This window comes from Lagopus leucura, unplaced genomic scaffold (assembly GCF_019238085.1).
Source record: "Lagopus leucura isolate 7727_CA_CO unplaced genomic scaffold, USGS_WTPT01 Super-Scaffold_100157, whole genome shotgun sequence".
Classification (NCBI taxonomy): domain Eukaryota; kingdom Metazoa; phylum Chordata; class Aves; order Galliformes; family Phasianidae; genus Lagopus; species Lagopus leucura.
In genome coordinates, this window is record NW_024962334.1 from 32,803,713 (window position 1) to 32,820,567 (window position 16,855).

Sequence of the window (16,855 nt, forward strand, 5' to 3'; positions counted from 1 at the left end):
TTTCAAGGAATGGTGGAACAGTTAACTTCATTGCAGTTTTCGTCAGGGCAATCTCTTTTCTGAAAACTATTCTGGCCTCTCTAAGGAGTACAAATCTCTGTATTGCAAATAAAAAAGTCTCTCATGGATATTTTTCCTATTAAATAACAATATATGGTTTCCATTCTGATTTGTGAAAATTATATTTCTGACCACATCTTCAAAAAGACAAGGTCTTCAACTCATGTTTGCAAACCTACTGCATGTATTTTCACACAGATATTCTACATTTTATTACATTTTAGAAACTAGTCTAGCAATTCAAATTTATTCATAAAAGGATTGCCCCTATTCACTTCATATGGATTACAGCAGAAACTAATGGAATATTATCTAGAAATTAGTCTTCAATGGTAGCCATATAGCCTGGCAAGTTTATCCTACATGAGTATCAGCAGCTGTTGTATCACAATACCTAACAGTAACTCCCTTTTTCCTATTGCTACAGCAACAGGGATATAATGAAATCACATGGCATCCTGCTCTGAAATTCTGAATAGGAATTGCAGCAAGAATTTGCTGTCACTGGCAAGTAAACCTTACTACAAGCTGATTTTTTTGGCTGAGACTCCACCTAAACTGCAGCATGTCTCAGCTGTGAAAACAATACGCCTTCCCTTCCCTTGCACGCAATACCACATTCTTTTGTTTATGAAGGCACAAAATGTCTGAAAGCCAGCTTGAGGCATCCTATTTCCTAGTAGGGCCACAGAGCTCCACAGGAAGCTGCAATTCCTTCTTAAGTTGTGAATAAGCAGGTTTTTGCTCTAGGCTTCCTCACAAATGAAAAGAGTTAGCAAAATGAAGGTTATGTTAATATGTTACATATTCACATGCCTTCAATTACAGTTTGAATTCACATGTACTGAACATCAACTGTTGTCCATTTGCATTAAGAAAGAACCCTACACAATCATCTTATGGAAACCATGCTTCGAGGTCTATGCAGTTGTGTATTTGTATGGAGGGTATAACCAGACTGAGCAGTGGTGGAAGAGCAGCCACCAGCATCTAGTCTGTGACTGCACATACATTTATGGATGATATTTATTGTCTGCTGGGTATGAAACCCTCTGAAGTGTATCAAAACTGCTAGAAGTCTGAACAACAGAAACAACTGCTTACAAGGGAGCCATTAACACTTCCAACTGTTGAGTCATAACAATTTCCCCTACCTCTTTCCACTCACAGACTGTTTCAAGGAAAAGGGAACATCTAACTGAGACAGCTGCAGAGGAAACAGAAGGGTCTCCTGAACTGCTGCCATGCTGCAGAAATTGAAAATGGGGTCTTCTCTGGATTCCCCTCTACCTGAATGTGTGGGAATTGCCTTTTTAAGCTGTCAACTCTCAAGAATGTGGGAGAGAAGCATAGGAATCCAAGACAGGCAGAGGGAATCTAAGCAAAATATTTTTGAACTGTGAAATGTAAAGCTCTCTCCCTGGAACATTAACTCATCCTCAGTGAGCACACACTGAAGGAAAATGAGCTTTTCAACTGAATCACAATTTCAATTTTAATGTTCTATACATACAGCCCGAAATCAAACCTTAATCAAAACTTAACTGATGGCAAAATCTAGCCTTCACTGAGTTCCATAAGAAGTTTTAAGAAGTTTCAAGTTTTACATTAAAAAATGATGTTATACAAATACCTCACAGGAAGAGAATGAAATCTAGTTTTCTGGACTCATTTCTCTCGTATTCTGTAATAATAAAGCACTCAATGAAAGCAGAGGACATTATCTAAGAGTCTGATCGTGCAGAGCAGGAAAGACAGTTTGAAGTAATGCATACATGAAGTCCCACTGCTGTTCTGGATCCCCAGACTTACGTGACTTAAAAGATTGAAATTGATTATTCAGAGAAGACCAAGTTATGTATTAAGCATTGTCAGAAAACTTCTGTTCACAGAAATTTAATTAGACATTAACACATGTTCAAAAAACACATTCAACTTGTTTCTAATTGAAACCTGAGCTCTTGCAACTAACTTTTACCTATTTAATTAATAGCTACCAATCAGATATGCATGCACTTTTGCCCCTATTATATTCACAGAGATGTACTTAGTTTAGTTCAAAGATGTTACAACAGGTTTGTGGTAGAGATGTCTATTATCCAACTCCAAGGACTTGCACAGCACTTAAGAACAGAAATACTGAAAGATGAAAAAGCAAAATGTTTTACCACTATGCTGTTTAGTGGAAACAACTTCCAGGTTGGTGAACCTGTTGGGGGTTGACACATAAAAGAGGCAAAACCAAAGCATCACCTAGTCCAAAATAAAAATAAAAACTCATAAACAAGTGCAAGAGTCTGGTTGACAAGAGAAGTGTATACGTGAGCCTTACTGAGAGGGAGCCCACATCTCTCTTTTGATGTGCTCTGCCCTCAGTAGCAGTGCAGCTTGCTGATATGAAAGGGGACAAGACACCCACAAAAGCTTATGGTTGTCCTATGAAATCTACAATCATTCTCCCTCTAAATGCTATATTTGATTATCAGGCTCTAGTGAACAACATTATGGAAAAACTGTTCAGCTTCCTAACATAAAAGAACCATTCTTCCCGGACTGCCAGAGGAGAAAATGTAACTGCTGTGTCATTCTGTTTGACCTCCTAGAATGACTGAGCTCAGCAACTGAATACGAATGGGAAGAAGGGTGAAGGATTTCTGCCTTACACTCCTGCCAGGTGCACCTGGAGATGGAAGACAGACCTCTATAAATATAAAAAGAGGTCAGATACTATTTCCTGGTATTTTCTTTGACTTGTCTATTATTAATGGAAATTTTTTCCACCCTCATAAGCAGAGGGTTGTTTTTTTTTTTTTCTTTTTAATACAAAATGTGACAAGAGATGAAAAGAACGGAATTCTATTTCCTTTCCTCTTCTATCTATTGGCACAACAGAAGAGTCATAACACAAGCAGACTTCTTGCCCAAATACAAGGGAGCATCTCTGCAAATCCAGCATGTGAAATGAAGAGGTTTTTCATTCTATTTCAGCAGAATGGTTTGTCTTCTAACCAGAAAAACCAGGAGCAGAAGTTGCAGCATAGCTCCTTTCTCTAAGAGTTTCTGTGGTGCACGTGGTTTGAAATTATTATGGTAGGATTTGAAGATTTCTTCCAGTCTGAATGATTCTATGTGTGCCTGAAGCAATTCCTACCTACAAAAATTTCAGATAGAGAACCACAAAAGTGTGGCTGAGGGGGAGAAGGAAACATCTTTGAAATCAGTGTTACAATTACCAGTGCCATGCTGAGCAATGTTGCCTATGATACAAAATAATACATTTCTTCAGTTTGGGTTTATTGTTCAGACTACAGATCAAACAACAGTACCTCTAATGGTCTACAACGTGTTCCTGTCTCAGTGAGGAAAGGATAAAAATAACCCATAATGTCTGAAGAAAGGGAGGGATGGAGGGAGAAAAGGAGAACAGCAGCTGCTCTGAAGCCCTTCTTCAGAAGGCTCAAAGCACACAAGGAGGACATGCCACTGAGGACGGAGATTATAGGATTTACTTTTTTCTTTTTGACTTTACTCTCACTTCAAGCTATATAAATACTTCAAAATACGAAGTACACATGTCCCACTGGAAAATACTGTAGTACTGTGTGTTCTACTGTCTATATAAACTTTGGAGTCAAGGTGCCACCATGCCCAATTCCCATTTTCCCACCCTCTTTTTAATGCACCCTGGGAGACCATTGGCCTTCTTGGCCACAAGGGCACACTGCTGCCCATGGCTAACCTATTCCCAGAAAGGACACCCAGGTCCTTCTCTGCAGAGCTCCTCTCCAGCAGGTCAGCCCCCAACCTGTACTGACAGATGCAGTTATTCCCCCCCAGGTGCAAGACTCTATACTTTCTCTTGTTAAACCTCATCAAGTTCCTCCCTGCTCAATTCTCCAGTCTGTCCAGATCTTGTTAAATGGTAGCACAGCCTTCTGGTGTGAAGGCCACTCCTCCCAGCTTTGTATCATCAGCAAAATTGCTGAAGATGGACTCTATCCCTTTATCCAGGTCATTGATGAAGCTGTTGAACAAGACCGGATGCCAACTGCTTGCCTAAACCTGAGTCAGACTGACTAACTTGACTAATCCTAAACCAGAATTTCCTCTGGTTGTAGCATGTTCTTTCTTTACTTGTTACATAGAGTGGGCTTAAGAAAAAATACAAATTAAATTTTTACTTGCAGCCTTCAATTTATCACACCACTCTTCACACCAGGACACGCAACTTTAAGCAGCTCAGCTTGGTTTCTATGATTGGCACTGGATCATACAACACAAATGAATTTCCATATCATACGACCCCCCACACATAAGACTCCAGTCCTTCCTGTGCTTCAGTCTCCAAAGATGAAACTACTGATAAACCTATGCAGAGTGCTCTAAAATAAAAACCCTTAAAAAAAAGTCTCTAAGAAAACTTTCACATAGGAGAAAGCCATCAGACTTTCCTACTTTTCCTTTTAGGATGGAAACAGCCACAAAAAACCTGCACAATTTGATATGGGTAGAAGTAGCTTCTGTCAAAAAAATGCTTTCATATGGTTGATTTGTTCACTAAAAAGAATGTGGTAAATTTTTTCTGTGGAGAGGATTATTTTTTTCAGTTATATTTTGTCTTTCAAAAGAAAATAATCCAGCTCATGCAAGTTTTGCAAAAACACAATGCACCCTCACCTCAGCACTGTAAATGGGAGTTAGTAGAGATTTTGAATTGACACACTTCTCAAAATGGTTAAAAGGAATACACAATAAAGCAAAATGCATGCAACAAACTGTGCAGATTGGAGATTTTGCTTTGCTTCCTTAAATAATCAGTGCAAGACACAGTTTCCAATGATTTGTGATTATACGAGGATTCTGAGTTAATGCAGGCCTGTGAGGTCTCAATACATTATGACAGTGTTACTAGTGAAAAAAGAGGGAATAAGGGCTACCTCCTTCATCAGATGGTCTTGTTATCTCACTGCAGTAAGAAAAGGTAGGGTTCGTGTCAGAACCATCTGATTTATAATCTCCCAAACTTGTAGAATGTAAGTACTGCTTACTGTAGCGGCTCGCTCTTTCTACAAAGGTAGAAAGAAATAATATCACAGTAAATAGATTTCAGAAAAGAAAAGCACAATAACAGCAAGAACAACTACTGCTAACACTGCTATTCATACGTTGATAGTGTTTAAATTAGACAAAAATGAATTGTATAAAATTTTGTCTATATTTTTTAACATTATTAGTTCAGAAAGTTGCTTCAAAATCAGATGTAATTAAGTTTATTCTCTTGTTTAAAAGAATAGCTGAAATGGTAGGGTACTCAAAAAAAATAAGAGATGAAGCATATGAAAATTTCCAGTAGAAAATTCAAAAAGTTCCTTAATTCCTGCATTCACACAAGTGCATGTAGAATGCTACTGCAAGACATGTAACTGATATTTAGGGTTCCACTTTCAGTGGCAAAGAAGATAAATGTGCAAAGCTAAGCTTTCAAAATAAATATATTTTAAAAACAAATAAAAGAACCTGTTGAGCCAATACATTTTTGCCTATTACATTAACTTCCCTACTTTTCCATCTACCCTTAAATTATAAACAATGATAAATTATAATCCTCAGAAATACAAACAATAGCATAAGAAATAATATTGTGCTACATAAGCAAAATTTGCATAGAAAAAAAAAATCAGTCTCATTAATATGCCAACCTTTTGTATCTCTAAAATTGTAGTGATGTCGAGGTATTTCAAAATCCTACATATTATAAGGACTAAGAAGATCAATGTTTTTTTAAGGGACTATTCCTAAGTATGAGTAGGTATGAGTAATTGTTGTTTAGGACAAGATTTCTTTCATTATTTCTTATCTGAACATGTGATTATGGCTGAAATTCCTAGAACATATTTCTATAAAGCACTCATATATATACACACACACACATATATGCAAACACAAAGCATACATATAAAATGGATGGCTGGCATATTGACATGAAAATTTCCTGCATCAGCTTTGTTTCATAAACACAATTTAAATTTAAAAAAAAAAAAAAATGTGGATTTGGTGAAAAGTCAGGATATAAGCAATACCAGAAAGCATATGCAGACTCCTAGACTGAATATTGTCCTCCAGAGGATCAATGTCGAAGATGGAGCCGGGATCTGTGCGCCAAACCTTAAGATCTTTCCCCAAAGCACAGAAGTGATAGGACAGACAAACAATAAAGGAAGTAAAAGTATGGAAGCAGTGAGTTTTAACATTCATCTAAAAATTAACTAAAACATCTAGATGTTCACCAGCAAGGACTTAAAAAAATTAATTTCCAGCTTAAACTACTAGCTGTATTTATTTTAAGAGTTGGCATTATTTAGAGACTTTTTCTCCATTTTTATTTTTCTTTTTCTAAATACGGGTATAGTATTTTCATAAGTCTAAATAAGTAAAAACATGCAAAATATCATATAATGGTGCTCTTTTCCACAGGAAAAACAGAATTATCAGAGCTACAAGATGATTTCTCCAGACCACCATCAGCATGCTTTGTCCACCTCTACAGCAAGACAATGTGCATTATAAAGGTACGAGCCTAAGGTCAACTTTGCAAATTGGCCAAATAAGCAGAATCAAGGGTATACTTCATCTTATTTGAAATAAACTTCTAAAAGTCACTCAAGTCATTTAAGATCAGAAGTATTTATTTCTCCTTACTAATATAAAAAAAAAAATGAAGTAGAGTGTCAAATCCAGCTGTAGAAATCTATGTTTTAGACATCTACATTTGGGTAAGATGAAGGCCACTTCTGATCTTAAGTAGTAATTCTCCTTGTCTTTCAAACAGCTAGATTTCCAGGGATGTGGACTTAATGTTGATTCATTACCACAATATTGAAAAGTATTGTTGAAATTCATTCAATTCAGTAACCTACAACTTTAATTCACACAAATAAATTATTAATATCTCTTGAAGTCTGAACAGGAATATTGAAAGAAAAAGAATCCATGAGAAAAAGAGTCCGAGCTCTACTTATAAACACAGCATAAAATGGAACACAGATTCAAGCACGGTTTTCATAAATTTTTAACAAATAGTTAGTGTTGCACAAGAGGAAGCTTGTAACAAATGCATAATCAGCTCCAGTGTGACTACTCAATCTACTCACAGCAATCTGCAATATACATAATTCATTACTGCTATGCCAAAAAATACAATAATCACTTAATCTCTCAAAAGTCATTTAAAATATTTTTTTTATATAAACCATAATCACTTAAAGCATAAGTATTTCAGATCAAACCCTTTTACTAGTGGTTTGTTTCTTGGGCAGACCTGTCTTTAAGATTTACTCAGATTTCCATGGGGAAATGGGAAAAATAACTGTCTTCCCAGCTTGGTTATTTTGCCTATTTGAGTGGTACAAAGCTAAATAATGGGTTGGTAGGTAAAACAGGACTATGGGAACCCCAAATATGTTGTGTTTCAAATGATTAATGGAAATGGAAAGAACAGTCAGAGCTAACAAAACAAATCCTATGGCCTTGGAATAGATTCGGGTTGTGTACATTATGTATTATCTATTTTCACTCCTATAAGGTGAAGAATAATGCCAACAACTTTGTCTTGACAAAAGGTATAATCTTTTAGTAATGTACAATCTTTTGATGAACTATGTGCAAGTCCTAATGATGATTAATTACACAACCACATACAATACCAACAGACTTGAGAGGGGTGGAAGAACTGGTATCTGCCTCTTTCTGTTTGCTCATGCCTTGATAAGTAAAAAATCTTAAAAAGTATGCTTCATGGCAGCATGAGTGCAGCAGCCACTGCTTTGTATTGATTTTATGTGTCTTTGTAATCTGAAATAATGTACAAAGAATCAGATCTTGGCAATTTGTAGCACTTAACAGTTTTACCATCCTGGTAATTTATGTCAATTTCAAATACCCTTAAACTCATGTGAGAATCATGAAGTCTCTTTTGTCACAGAGCCAGTGCTCAGATGGATTAATTTATCTTGATGGCTTTAGATGGCTTTAACGTGGCTAAAACTAGTGCCTATTTTCCTGAGCACAGGTATTAATTTTAGCAATCAGGCACTTGAAAAAGATTATTACAGCTTCACCGATTATACTTAAAAACCAAACAGATGAATTCTAACAGAGATACTTTTTCTAACTGGTTGAACTTCTATCAGCTACAAAAAAAACTCAAGAGTTAGAGTTGTTTTTTTGCAGTCTGCAGTTTTTTTTTCCAGCTGCCAAAGACATTCCAAGAACAGGGAGCATACTGCTGCTTTTTAAACAAGAAGAGACTATAATTGCAGTCACTCTGAAAAAGCCTGAAGCTGAAATATCACTGGATATTAGGCTCTTAGGTTTGTCATGGCTTATTTCCCTTAAATGGTGGCACTATTTTTGCTGTTTTCATAGGTACAGATAACTAAAAATTTTGTCTGTTTCGATACAAAAATCTTCCAGGTTGATATACAGTAATAAAAATTACTAATATTTCAGTCACATAGCTCAAGAATTTCTCTGAGATGTTTTTAATCCTAATCTGTTTGTGTTAGCAAGCCTTCAGTTACTGAATACAAGATTGCATTCATGATTCTCACTTTGGGGTACAGCACAAATGCAATGCAGAAAAAGGTTTAAAATATGCACTGAAGTACACATTAAACTGCAATCTTGCAGGTGCTTCTCCTTCTCTCTTTGTCTGCGCCACCTCTAGCTATGGAAGTGAATATTTTATCAGGTGTTTGGGTCTGTACATACACTGATTTATCTGAACAAGTTGTTGCCCTAGATTCAGAATGTGTGGCTCTCTGAGATTTGCTATTGCAATAGTTTCTCTCCTAACACAAAAGTAGTTTGCATCCTACACCCAAACTCCTGGTCTTATCTTAGATCACCTATTAGAACATCAGTTCTGAATACTGGTTTCTGGCTCACTAGAGATCTACCAAGTTTTTAATGAGCTACATCTTATACTACTTAAAAAACTGTGTGAAATTCTAAAACAAGTAGTACATGGACTAATGTCAGCTCTAGAGAAATAGCTTAGTGGTCTAAGGGGAAATCTGATCTGGTCTGCAACATTTAAATCTTGGAGAACTACCACTTTAATCACTGTTTTTCTGTGCCAAATGAAGGAGTCAGTATTCAGAAACAAAGCAACAACAGTGAGTAACCATATTTATAAAGAAAACAACCTATAACTACTTCCCTAGAAGCTGCCATTGAACCACTGTTTCAACACAAGTTTCACACTGAGAAAAGAGCGAAAATAAAATGTGAGAGCAATTTTTCTCCGTTGTAATGAAGAACATGAGCAAAGGCTTTCATCTTTCTCACAGTATTTAGGAAAGCAGTATTATTTAACAACTTACCAACAATTATTCCAGGTCTTCTATCCATTTCAACTATATGTGGGTGCACCCCTTTATATGCTGCATCACTTACAACTTGAGTGTTTTTCCGCACCCGCTCTGTTATAGGATCATCCACCACTGGGGTGAAGCCTCTGCCCTTTGTCTTCTCGAAATCTTCGTGATATTTAACCTAGGAAAACAAGAGGAATCACATTTTTCCAAAGCAGCAATTAACAGCAAATGATTATTCTAGGCATACTTGTTTCTTCATGACGCACTACATTCTCTCAGTTTTGCACCACAACAGAATTGTTATACACATGAGATACAAAAGATTTGGGCAGGCCATCCAGACTGCTTCCCTGACCTGATTTCCTGATATTATATTATTACTTTTTCATTTGTTTTGCATTGTCACCAAGACATTAATTCCAGCAGTAAAGCATCATCTTCCAGTCACAGAAACCACTAAAAACAACAGGAAAAGCCCTCAGGAGATCATCAGGTCCATATTCTTCTCTAAGTTAGGGTAGCTCTCTGGTGGTGTAGAAAACTACATCTGTCAGTGAAAATGTTCCACTAGTAACAGCTTCAGAACTCAAGTACTTTCATTCACTGAGAATTTTGATTATAAACACAGGTTCAGAAAACAAAAAGGAACTTTTTTGCTCCTTTGTTTTATCATATGATCATTGGCTTTAAACAAAAATATAAAATAAACATCAGAACAAACTGCATTTATTCTAAGAAATCTGCTTTAAAAAAAAAAAATCTAAAGAAATGGAAAACAAAGGCATTAAAGTAGAAAGTGTTATACAACAAAGTATTGGAACAAAACCAGTATTAGTAAGAGTTATAAAGGTGGCATCCCTGATTATATTTACTTTTTTTTTTTTAATCTTTAATCATCAAAGATTTAAAAATGACAAACATTCTCACACAAGCGAATGCACACAAAACTCATCCCAGGAACAAAAGTCACACAGAAACCAGGAACATGCACAGGCACAAGGTGCAGTGTGTCACCAAATCCAGTCAAACTGTGTGATGCTCAAATGAGGATTTATTTTAAAGCAAGAAAAAAAAAAAAGAAAAAAAAAAAAAAAGAAAAAAAAAAAGAACAGACATTTATCTATTAGAAAACCGTTTATTAGTATTTTGAAAATGTTCATTACAGTCATATGCAGTTAGCAAACACTCCCTTAACAGGCATAAGAAGAAAATATTCCTTCCATATTTGAGCAGAGAGTTTCATTAGTTACCTATATTAATGGAAGGCAAAATCCAGTGGAAGTCAAGTGCCATTCCTTAGTATATTCTAGTTATAAGAAGAAGGACCCTACCATTGAGATGTTGTTTTGTGTTTCTTTGACATGCCTTAGCTCAGGTGTGTCTAGAATCATACTACGTCTACCTTTCATCTGCCTCTGATCACTGCTGTACTTCACCTGCAAAACAGCAACAACAGCACACATGAAGGTTTTGTTTACAGGAGAAGGGATGGGGAGAACCACACTATGCAATGGCATTCTTTCCAAACCATAATGTCCAGGTTTCTTTCTTTATACTCATTTTCTAGTGACCTAATTTTGAAAAGGGAATACGGATGGGCGATTGTACTGCTAAGACCAAAGAGCATGTTTATTCCATCAACCACCTAAAAACAAATAAATAAATAAATAAAAAAGTTACCTGAAAGTTGAAACTCTTGACTTTTTACTTTCTTAACACCATAAGTGAAATAACTCTTTTATCAGCTGTTAACTGGTTATGAGTTAGGGTCAACGTAACAACCAAATACCACTGACTTGTCTTGGACAATTTTAAAGCATACATTTATGGCTGATGACAACCCAAGCAGACCCAGATTCCATCCTCAGTCTACTTCCAGATCGGGATTAGCATAAGAACCTCTAGGTCACTAGAGAATTCAAGAGTTATGAGCCAAGTATTGCTTTGGAAGCCTTCTTACTCCAGTTAGGTAGCTAGCCTTTGCTAGCTTTTGCTAGCAGCACAAAAGCAATGTCTGGAACAAGACTGAATGTGGTATACTGTTTTCAGTGAGAAAGTTCAAAGAGAACACATGCGCTTTATGTAGCTTTAAGTACAAAATGTCACATTTCTCTTAATGAGCTTCTTCTGTGCTCATTTTACATACTTGTGCTAGAAATACATACTTGTGCTAGAAATATAGATCCATGGTTAATTATCTGAGGGGGAAAAGAAAGAGGAAAAAAAAAAATCCCACATTTAGAACTGTGAAACAGTAAAAGTAGTTGGTTTTCTCTGCCTAGTGAAGGCTTATGGCTTCTTCTAAATATAAACAACATTGTCTTTTAGCGTCATTCTTTCACTAATGGACTCTTATCTCCTACTTTGTACTGTAACCTATGTACTGAATGTTAGTAAATATTTTAGAATTACCTATACAATTGCAGTCAAAGTATTGCTCCTCAGTTACGCAAATCTATTTCAATGTGCATTTGTAATGAGAGAATCAAGTCTAATTTCAAAAGGTAATGAATGTATTAGTAAATATACTGACCCCAGACCTTAAAAATGCCAAGATTGTCTAACTCCACTTTAAAACTACGTATCAGCTAAGCACAGCATACCTACAAAAATATAAGCTAAGGAGTAAATGCACAAAAATACATACAACTGGGTTATTATTCAAACATTTGATTAAATGCCAATTTTTCTTAGTAAGAATATTCAGCATTTGAATGCTTTATAAAGTACTCTCTGAATAGAAGAGCTATGGCCAGCATAGTTTTGTTTTCATCTATTGGTCATTAAAGCTCTTCTTCCTTAGTAAACACCATCATCTTTCTACATCATCTTCATGCTTTGTAAGAACAACCATAAGTCTTAATATTTTTGTTGCCCATTACTGCAGTCATGTATTCAAAGGATTAAAAAAAAAATTCAATGGATGATGCAGTTACATTTACTAGACATATCAAATTTAAATGCAAAAGCACATCCTTGTTATATACCTCGAGCAACTGAAAATATAAACAACAAAAAGAGCCAAACAACTTGCCGAGCTGATATTATCTTGATTCTTCTTGACTCTCTCTATCTCCGGAGTGATGCTCACAGCAGTAGCTTTGCCAGGCTGCTCTCTGTAGTGAACCTATTAGTTAACAGAATAAAATGGTATATATATGTCAGCTAAAGCGACATCAAATTGTATTACATTAAAATGTATGATTTAAAAGGTCATCCAGGAAACAAATGAAAAGCTGAAATACATTTGAAGTTTATTAAAGCTTATAAAACTTGGTTTTTGAAGCAAAGCCTTGAATTCTTTTTGTAAAGTCTTCTTATTAATGCATTTATGTGAACAGGCACACAGATGCACACAATATCTCAACATTTACCACACTGGTCTTTGGCAGTACAGAGAAATATCTTCTATTTGGAATGGAGTAAACCACAAATAATGTAATAAACTCACACAGAGCAAATGAAAAACCTGAATTTCAGCAGCAAACACTGTAAATGTGTATTTCTCCACACACAAAAATTCCATAAGGATATGATTCATGTTTTAACTTACATAGTCCACATATTCAGCCACACTAAATATGGATGCTGATAGAAGTCTCACTAAAGAGAAAGGCTCATCAACGTGGTACAACTTCTGCAAGAATGCAACTGCATACTCAAAAATCTCCTACCTTCTTCCATATGCTCCTACAAACAGAATAACTTTCTAATATTTTCTTCAGCCATTAAGCAAAATCTGATAGGAAATTTAGAGAGGAGCCAGCCTCTTGCCAGGCAGGAGAGAAGTGGATTTTGAGTTTTACCCATTTAAAAAAAAAAAAAAAAAAAAAAAAAAAAAAAAAAAAAAAAAAAAAAGCTGGATAAATATTCTATAAAAAAAAATCCATGAAGATTTCCTGCAAATATCCAAGACATTATAATAAAAAACTGCAGCCATTTCTTCAGTTGAGATGCAGTGTTTTAAATGCCATTTTCTGAACAGAAGAGTGTCTTTTCAAAACTGCTTCCTAAAAGAGGGTTTTCAAATAATTCCATTACTGAGCCTGCTAACTAAAGAAGAGGTACAGGTTCTGGAGACAAAACTTTATACTGATCCTGTATACCCAGCAATTATGCAAAGGAATAAATGAGAGAAACTTCCCATGCTGACATTCTCTTGATTCCTCTTGACTCTTTCAATCTCCGGAGTGACACTTACAGGTGTAGCTTTGTAGAGCTGCTCTTTATACTGAACCTAGTAAATACAGCAAAAGGTATTACACAAAGATTTCCAAGTAACAGGAGTACATCAATGCATTAGAAATCATTACAGAGCACACTACATTTGGCTGGAAAATATCATTCCTTAGTAAACACCGTCATCTTTCTACCACAATACTTAAGACTCACACTACTGTAATTTTTCTGTTTCAAAGGTAAACAACTGATGTTTCAATAGGAATGTTTCACTCTGTTAGTTAAAGTGCAGGGCTAAGGAGTTAGCATCTTAATTATTAATTGACTAAATTAGTTTTGTGGACAAACAGAAACCAGCACAAACATCACACACATATTCACTGAGGCTCCAACACACAATAAAGATTGCAAACAGTGAAAACAGGGCACACATTGCTTATATTCTTCTGGTTTTCCTTGATTCTCCGTAGTTCAGGTGGATCAGAAATAGGAGTTGCATGCTGAATTTCTTCTTTGTATTTAACCTGCACAACAAATATTATGAAATATTAGCAACTTATAAAGGATATAGGCAAGTAATAAAACACAAGTTTTATAATCCATCCTTTGCATGCACTGCACAGCTAAACCAAACCTACCAGCACTACTGACATGAACAAGAAGAGATATATTTCATTTCTGAGACAGACTGCTGGGTCACAGATAGGTCTTATTTGATAAGATATAGATAAAGTCATAAAACAAGCCTGGTATCCTACAACTGTTATGGCATGAATATACATCACATCAGATTGCAGCTATCTTCACGGTAACTGAGATGCCACATATAGTGCTTGGAGATTTGCATGACTTTGACAATGTCTTGGTCTTGTATTATCTTACTGGATAATCTACCAGTCCATTCCAGAAACCAAATATTTCACAGATGTGATTCTGCAAGGGTAGAATGTGGAAGTGGCTTCAAAGTCTGGTTGAAGTTCTCTGAAAACATGCACATTATGAAGAACACAGATGTTTGGATGGATTTTGCTTTTGAAGACACTGTCAGAGATTTAGTGATGTTTTTGCCACATCTCTTCTGAACAGTATGTTTGGATATGGTAGAATCCACAATTTGAAAGACACAAAGAACTAGAAGCACTTCTTCAATTATACACCACATGTATCAAAAACGGAACTCAATTTAACGAGAAAACACAGTGAGGTAACTGCACATGGTATTAAAAAGAAAGACATTATATTTTCTGTTTTTCCATATGCTATCCAACACAGTCATCTTGGACAAATTAGTGCAATGTCTTTTTCTTGCTGTCTGTTACTAAATATCTGTCCACTATTTGGTACATTATGCTTCAAATCCCTTTTTCACTGTAGCAAAATAATATCCAGAGTCCATGTCATTGTTCACAATATGGCATGCTGCTTTCTTCTTTAAAATGGTAAATACAACAGCAACATTCACAAAAATATTCAAAATTGTGTCTGCAGTGATACATGATAGAAGGAAATGTTTTTCATTAGCAAGACTCATGGAAGCAAAAGAATATTAAGAACAAGAGAACAGTATAATTAATCTATTTTTGCAGTTTTATATTTATGTAGTGTACAAAATTTATTCTTAACAAATTTTTAAGGCTGCAAAATCAAGCATTCAAAAGTCAGAAAACAACACAAGTTACTTCATCAATGTAACCTTAGTTCTGCCTCTTATACAAATATGTTCCACATTCAGCTTTTAATATACTTTGTTCTACTGTATACTTTTCATCTTCATGTGCCCAATAACCTTCTTTATCAACAAAAGCTGTTTCTCTCAAGAGAATTCTGTTTCATTCCTTATATATAATCAATGATCCTTACTCAATGAGTAGCTCACATATGAATCAAGACTGCTTTGTCATACTTTTCTTTTTTTAAACTGTTTTAAGTTCCTACTCTGAAGACAGAATTTCTGATTTCCTCAGGAAATCACTACAGTTTCTCCTCACTAAAGTACATGACTTTTTGCACAAATTAGCTCCTCTACTATGCTCCGAAGGCAGGAGAAATAGAGCTGTGATAAGGAAGAGTACTATTTTTACTAGAGGAAAGACTTGTAGCAGCTACTCTGATATCATTTAAAAAACAAAAGATAATACTGCACCTGAATTCAAATGACAGCTCCCAGTGAACTGTACTGTGTTAATCAGGAAACCAAAGCAGGTTTGTCTCAGTGGGACTTTACAAAATCTAATAGTTAAGGATTGGATCACAAGGCCTATACACAGGAACTTGTATTCATGCTCTTGAGTACTGACTTTGTGACCTTAATAATACTCCCTGAACATACAAGCAATTTCTCATGGCTGAAAAATGTATTTACATTCCTTCTGTGCCTTTATCTAAGCCCCATGTTGTTTGTAGCAGTAGGCTTTAACATTTACATTGACTGTCCAAACCCATAAGAACAAGCGCAGTTTGTTACCTCTGTGGACACCAACATTAAAGAAATAGATAATATTTTGAATATTTGAATATTTTTTATCACAGATAAATGCTGGAAGGAAGCAAGGAAGTAAAGAGTCTAAGCAACCTCGGGTCCTGTTTCATCTCTGAAAGGATGCATCTATGCACAGGAGCACACCACTCTGCCTGTCTATCCTACCTTTGGCCTTTCTATTTTGGGCACAGCCAACGCCTTCTATACTTTCAATTCTTCATCCCTCATTTTTTTCCCATCTAAATCCACTTGAGCAAATACTACTTGCCAGATGGATTTCAACTCTCTTCTCTAAAGCCAATTTTACTTTTTTTTAACACAGGCTATACAACTTGTTTTTCTGTGAACTTATTCTTGGAAGCCACTTTGGCTTAAATTAATAAATAAATGATTAAATAAATAAAACAAAAACAGCCCAAAGCTGTTCAGATCAGAAATGGAAAATTTCAGTCCGGACAGTTAAGTAAGAAGTATTAAACTGTTGAAAACAGCATCTTTTAATAGAGAGCATTAGGTAAGTTTAAAAATTGGCAGTGCTACTATTCCTTAAAATACTTCAAATTGTCCACAGCTTAAGTCTTAATCAGCCTTTTTGGTGCTAAGTGACATATCACAAGAGTTTCCTGATGAATTTCACGCAAAGAAAAACACAACTACAGTCTTCTCCCCAGAAAACTTTCTTCCTCATGCTGCGTCCATTTTGCCAGTCCTCTAATATAAAGAAGTTAAAAAAACAATCCTCTAAGTTATTTGTATATTC

At 35.6% G+C, this 16,855-nt stretch overlaps 1 protein-coding gene across 3 annotated transcripts in view; it reads right to left on the reverse strand.

Annotated features, from left to right (window-relative positions):
• The window catches only part of NEBL (nebulette), a 241,033-nt gene that overhangs the window by 16,937 nt on the left and 207,241 nt on the right, over positions 1-16,855 (reverse strand). Inside the window, exons 18-24 of one of the 3 annotated variants that reach the window (XM_042889188.1) lie at positions 14,048-14,140; positions 13,582-13,674; positions 12,472-12,564; positions 10,769-10,873; positions 9,444-9,615; positions 6,141-6,233; positions 4,998-5,126 (exon numbers count right to left, since the gene is read on the reverse strand). In XM_042889188.1, coding sequence (XP_042745122.1) covers positions 4,998-5,126; positions 6,141-6,233; positions 9,444-9,615; positions 10,769-10,873; positions 12,472-12,564; positions 13,582-13,674; positions 14,048-14,140 — 778 coding nt within the window. The remainder of the gene's footprint in view (positions 1-4,997; positions 5,127-6,140; positions 6,234-9,443; positions 9,616-10,768; positions 10,874-12,471; positions 12,565-13,581; positions 13,675-14,047; positions 14,141-16,855) is intronic. The other 2 variants (XM_042889189.1, XM_042889190.1) reach the window with 2 other exon arrangements.